General features: G+C 36.2%; 1 protein-coding gene across 1 annotated transcript in view; it reads left to right on the top strand.

The window, feature by feature from the left end:
• The window catches only part of LOC107647120 (protein ApaG-like), a gene marked incomplete at its 5' end in the record, with an annotated part of 5,491 nt that extends 3,492 nt beyond the window's left edge, over nt 1-1,999 (top strand). Inside the window, one exon of the mRNA XM_021105572.1 lies at nt 1,722-1,999. Coding sequence (XP_020961231.1) covers nt 1,722-1,844 — 123 coding nt within the window. The remainder of the gene's footprint in view (nt 1-1,721) is intronic.

Raw genomic sequence — 6,673 nt, 5'->3', positions numbered from 1 at the left:
AATAGAATAAGTCATAATTAAATTAAATTTTATTTTTAAATTCAAAGCGTAAAATTTAATTTTAAAAACTCGGGTGTTATATCCTACCCACCTTACAAAAATTTTCGCTCTCGAAAATTGATATAAGATGGAAAAGATTCATATCAACTCTATTTTCAAAAATATCGAAGAAAAGAAATAGAGAAGTGTGGCATGTTCAGTTTGCAAATGTGAAAGAAATCATATCTGATGAAAGAAGTTTGAAACAAAACGTCTTACGGCAAACAACCAAGGAAGAGATTCACATTAGCACGAATAAGGATTATGCGTTGAAACGGAGCTAACCCCTAAACTTAACTTCTAACGTTCCCAAATCCTTAATTTACGTTACTTATTACTTCTATTGCATCTATGATAACCCGTTAGTACTCTCATATACATAAATCATTAGTATTAAGTTGGCCAGACTTATTACCATGAGGTATGCAATGGTCGACTAACAACATTAATCAATAGACAGTCATGCATCTAAAACTCAAATTCTTGTCATTAGGACAAGTTCTATTGCATGACAGACACTCAGAGTATGCAGTGAAGCATAGTCAGTCCATTCCCAAGGCTCTAACAAGGACGAACTGCTCTGATACCATAATGTAACACCCTAACCTTTAGCACGTCATGATCGTACCAAAAGTAAGAAGTTACTAACCTGTTCTCCTTATTTACTATTTAATATTGAGCCTTTAGGTCGATATCGCGTTTCAGTTTATAAGAAAATACCAGAAAATTATTTGTAGTAATTAAAATCAATTAAAAACTTAACTTTAAAAACAAACCCCCTACCTTCGTATGAAATTAAAATCAACGAAAGTTCTGGAAAAACTTTCTGATCGAGCTGCTGAAGAGAAAAGCGCCAGAAATCATCTGTGCCTCCTAAAAATCCAGTTGGCCGAACTCAAGGAGAAGAGGTGCTACGTCACCGTCAGCCTCCATTGAACAAAAGTGATGCCAACGTGTAGAGAAAGAGGATACGAACACTTTTATCGGATTAGATTTTTTATTAGAGTTACGAATCTCAAAAAAATCGAAGCCGAAAGTCTTGTTGAAGGTCACGGTTTCCTCAAGAAAAGCTTCGGTCTCTCCCTCTCTTTTTTCTAAGGCTCAATGAATGAAATGAAAGATAAGGTAAAAATGATAATTAGTGGTGATTAGAGAAAGGCCGTGTGTCTTGGTTCATTAATGAAGGGCTATGTGTCACATTTTTCTTTCTCCAAAGTAATTCAGTCATGCATGAAGATCAAAATGAAATTGATAAATGTTAATACATGATGAAGGGTCATTGGTAAATATCACTATTTGAAGTTTCATAATGACAATCAATTTGGAATATCTATAATTTTATAGAAACACTATCATTTAAAAATTGAGGAAGTAGTAGTAATATAACCACAGTCCACAACGAAGGATAGAAGCATAAAATTTCTACCCTTTACTTTATTTATATATTCCTGCAAAAATATTAATCATTTTGCTTCAATAAAATAAATTGTCTACTCGAAGTATATAAATGACATAGTTTTTCTGCTAATTCCCCATTGTTTTAAACTCATTGTTATAGTTGTTTATTTGATTCAAGACTGATTCTGAATTTCAAGCATTTGCATATATGCCTTCGCATCAGTCCCACATAATAAAATCATATTATACCTTAAATCTTGTCATTTTTTATTTTTATAATGCAGGAAGGTGACTTTGAGATGATACATATTGATAAAGTAGGCTCAAGATCGTTTAACGTGGCCATTGCCCCTAGGAATCATAATTATAGGTATGTACACCATCCAAAACATTCTATATATACATAAATAATTCAAAGATTATATAGAGTAGGATGATGATGACTTTCCCTTGTTACATAACAATTTAGCATGTCTGTTTCCTAGAAGCTTAAATCCAGAGATTCTTGAAGGTTTACTTGGAGCAAGTTAGCCCTTGCAACTTGATTGGTTTGTGTGCAATTAGCAATATGATATATTATGTTATGTTGATAATAATTATTGTTGATTGCATTAAACATAATACTCAATTGGTGGAATAATGGCATTTCTAACACTTCATGAAATATTGTCATTGGCTTTTGATTATGCTGGACAAAAATGTGCAAAGTGGTATTAGTTTTGAGATTCAAGATAACACAGTATTAGTTTCTGTTCCTTTTTATCTACTTATCTTGTAGAGATTAGGTTGTAATATGTAATTCTAATTTACCACTGTTGATGTAGTAGTATTAAGTTATGGTTGTATATACTTGTGTAGTTATGGTTGATTTCTGTGCTTAGTAATGTGGCTAGTTATGTACTTCTTTTCTTTGCAATGTTCAGAATTAAAAATTTGCTATAAAGCAATTTCTCAAAAAGTATCCACATGATGCTGTTGTACATTGTGAATACTAATAGAAAATTTTATTTTTAATTTATAAGCAAAGATCAAATTATAATATTTAAATTTCTTTAAAGTTAAATAATCTTTAGTTTGATTGATGTTATTTGTTCAATCAATAATAGTATCTTCCAGCTTCCAGATCCGTTTAGTTTCAATTTTAAATGGGTTTGCAACCATTCAGTTTGCTGCAATTTTTTTTATTTGAAAATTTAGTTTTGTGGGGGGTTTTAAACCGCCACAAAAATAAAAAAAAAGCCACAAATTTTCACTTAGAAACCCACAAAGTAAACAAAAAACCGCCACAAATAAGCTCGTGGCACCTCAAATTTTGGAGGAATTTTTCACTCAAAACCCCCACAAAGCAAACGAAGAACCGCCACTAAATTACGTCGTGGGGGTTCTGTAAAACTGCCACAAATAAGCTCGTGGCACCTCAAATTTTGGAGGTTTTGGAAACTCCCACAAACCTTTTTGTGGAGGTTTCAAACATCCACAAACCAAGAAAAAAATCGCCACAAATAAGCTTGAATCTTGTAGTGGTAGGAAGCACGACAAAGCTGCTAGCCTGCCTGTGAGATGTTGTACCTCTTTTGTTGTCGTAGGGCTTGACATTTGTAGAATAACATCACACTTTTTTGGATTTGCTTCTACACCTCAGGTGGTAAGGAGGAAACCAAGAAATTTTTCCCCTTGAACTCCGAAGGCACATTTTTTAGGATTAGTCTCATATTATACCTTCGCAACTGTTCAAATATCTCGGCCAGGTCTCATTGATGTGAGCTGCCCATGGATGTTTTGGCGACCATGTCATCGATGTAAACCTCCATGTTCTGACCTATTTGCTTGTGAAAAACATTGTCCATCAGCCGTTAATACGTTGCACCTGCATTCTTAATACCAAATGGCATTACTTTGTAACAAAAGTTTTCGAACTCAGTTATAAAAGCTGTTTTATCCTGGTCGGTAGGATGTATTAGGATCTGACTGTATCCAGGGTATGCATCCACAAAGCTCAAGCTACTGAAACTAGATGCATTATTTACTAGTTTGTTTATGCAGGGTAATGGATATGCATCTTTAGAGCATGCTTTGTTAAGATTAGTAAAATCGACGCACATGCACCATTTACCTGAATTTTTTCTTACCATTACCACATTAGACAACCATGTGGTGAACCTGATCTCCTTGATGAATCCTGCCGTTAACAACTTTTTGGTTTCTTCCATAGATCATGCTTATTTTTTTGTTCCCATATTGCATTTTTTTCTGTGCTACAGGTCAGATAGTGGGGTCAATTTCCAGTCTGTGACATATGACCTCGGGGTTAGTTTCGGGCATATCTGCCGGCGTCCATGCGAAGAGGTCGACATTTTGTTGCAACAAAGATATCATTTGTTCCTGTTTACATGCAGAGAGAGCATTTCCAATATATGTGTAACAATTTGGTTTGTTATTTAGAGATACCTTCTCAAATTGTCCATTGGTAGTGGTCGTTCCTAGAGATCGGCTCGAGGATCCAGGTTTGATAGCAACGGTTGTTCTTCAGCGTGGTGGACGGCCTAAACTTGTTCAGAATAAATTATCTTATTTGGACGTTGTTTGAGGCTAGCATTGTAGCACTATCTAGCCTCCTTATAGTCGGCATGGATCATGGTTATCCCCCCATCGTCAACCTATAACTTGACATACAAGTGCATAATAGACACTATTGCTCCAAAAGATTTTAAAGATGGTCTGCCGAAGATGATGTTATAAGGGCTGGTACAATTGACAACTAGATACTGAATGTCAATCGTTTTAGATTGAGGGTGCTCTCTCAGCGTCGTCCTTATCCATATAGATCCGAGGATAGGCACTCGTTCTCTTGAAAATCCTACCAGTTCACCAGAGGACGGTTTCATTGCTTTGTCGCACAGCTTCATTTTCTAAAAAGTAGAATAAAATAACACGTCAGTGCTGCTACCCGGGTCTAATAGAATTTTTCTTACCAGAAGATCACCAGCCTGGACTGAGATGACCACTGGGTCATCTAAGTTAGGGCTTGGTGAAATAAGATCGGAATATGTGAAGGTTATGGATGATGTGTCGCTGTTCATTGTGTTCATTCTTTCCGTGGTTTCTACCGCTAACATGTCTTGGTAGCCTCACTTTCTTGCAGAGTTTGTTGTGCCACCCCCTGCAAAACCTTCTAATATACAGTCTATTATTCTTCAAGGTTGTAAAGGTGGGTTTAAGGTTGTCCATTTGCCTTTGTCCTTAGTTGCATTTGATTGAGTGTTTGCTTCTCGTTGGACTGTGTCTTCTCTTCTAATGTGTCTGTCTACGTACTTGTCTAACAATCCTTGGCGAGCTAACCTTTCAAGCAAATATTTTGCCACCACGCATTTGTCTGTGGTGTACCCGAACTTCTGGTAAAATGCGCAGTGTTTTGATTTGTCTACATACTTTTGATCTTTGTAAGTTCCTGTCTTATTCGGGGGTTTATCAGTTTCGAATGTAAAATCTCTTTTATGATGTCTTCCCGCTTTGTGTTGAACTTAATGTAAGTATCAAACTTGGGAGTCATCTTAAACGGCCTCTTGTTATCTCCAGTGTTGGGGATTTTGTGATGCCTATTATCTTCCCTGTGGGGTTGCTGGTGTTTTTCCGCTTTTCGAGCCTCACGGAGTTCCTCAATTTCAATTTGCCATGCTGCTTTCTCCCTGAACTCGGCTAGAGTCTTCGGTTTGGCCACAGCAATGGTTTCCTGGAATTTTTCCGGTCGTAAACCACTCTTTAGAGCGTGCAAATGCACATTAGGGTTGAAGTCAGGTATCGTCATGGTTGCTTTAGGGAATCTGGTCATGTAATCTTTCAAAACTTTCACGGTGGCCTTGCTTGATGCTGTTTAGGTAATCAGAGCTATGCACATAAATCTTGGAAGCGGCAAAATAGTTGGTGAAAGCTTAGACAAACTCTTCAAAACTTGAAATGGATCCTACAGGTAAACTGGAACACCACAGTAAAGCGGCTCCATCCAAAAAAGTTGGAAAGGATCTGCACAGTATAGGGTCAGACTCGCCATTCAAAAACATCATAGATTGAAATTTAGTAACGTGAATATTTGGGTCACCAATTCCCTTATATGGTGCCAACGTTGTGGGAAGAGTGAAACCCTTTGGCATTTGAAATTTCATTATTTCCTCGAAAAAAGGGTTGGATATTGTCAACTTTGTTTTTGGTGGAATCGGATGATCCTCTGAGTTCGCGTTGCCATCGTTCTTGCTACTCTCTCTATCATCCTTTTCCGTTCTGATGTTGAGCTAGAAGCTCGAATATTTTTCGGACTTTAGCCTTGAATTCCTTATTTCGGGCTAGTAACTCGTCTGATGACATACCAGGTATGCCGTTACCAATCATCTTGGCCGTGCATGTAAAGATGGAACAAGGGAGAGGAAAATAACAATGAAAGGGTTAGGTCTATTTCCGTCCCCACGGTAGACGCCAAATGTTCTTGTCCTAAGAATGTGACCGAGCTACAGCATCTTCCTTCTGTCCTTCAAGGGTTTTGGTGGAGCTATGCATCGACCAAGATGAACACCAAAGGGGTGGAATACCTGCAAAAAGCAATCTGACACTCAAGTCAGTATTCAAGAATATTTTGGAAAAATTACTAAAGATTGTCCGTTAGTTCTCTGGTTTGATGTTTCCTCCTCGTTCTATTTTTATAGAGGATGAAGTGAGTTTTAGTTGGTATCTTTTCACTTTTTTCGGAAAGAAGATACTGCAGTGAATATTTGTTTCGTTGTTGGTTCGATATCTTCGTTTGACTCCTTCATTTCCAAGTTTGTTACTTTAATGGCCGAGGTTATAAGGATAATGGCCAAACTATAACGTCCATATCACTTCCTATTCTCTACACAAGTACTTATCATTATCTCACCATCACTATTATATATTAATTTGTTCTTTCGACCTTTCTCTTTTTTTATTCTCCTTCCACATCCTCTTTCTCGTTCGCAATTAATTACTACTGTATATCATTTTTCAGTTATCAATCTTATTTATAACTTCAATCTACAACGGCCTAATGTGATAATGAACTTTTATGAGTTGCTAAAAATTTGTTAAATAGATTTATTTTTTGTGTCTTTTGAATATCTAAATATAAAATTATTTTTCTTGTTATTCTCAATTTATGATTGAATTAACAAATAATAACAAATACATCATAATTTTAATAGGTAAAACAAATTAAGAAATAATTAATTTA

This window comes from Arachis ipaensis, chromosome B06, assembly GCF_000816755.2.
Source record: "Arachis ipaensis cultivar K30076 chromosome B06, Araip1.1, whole genome shotgun sequence".
In the NCBI taxonomy this organism is placed as follows: Eukaryota; Viridiplantae; Streptophyta; class Magnoliopsida; order Fabales; family Fabaceae; genus Arachis; species Arachis ipaensis.
The sequence above is the reverse complement of the archived record's forward strand: the minus strand, read 5'-3'. Positions and strand labels throughout refer to the sequence as shown.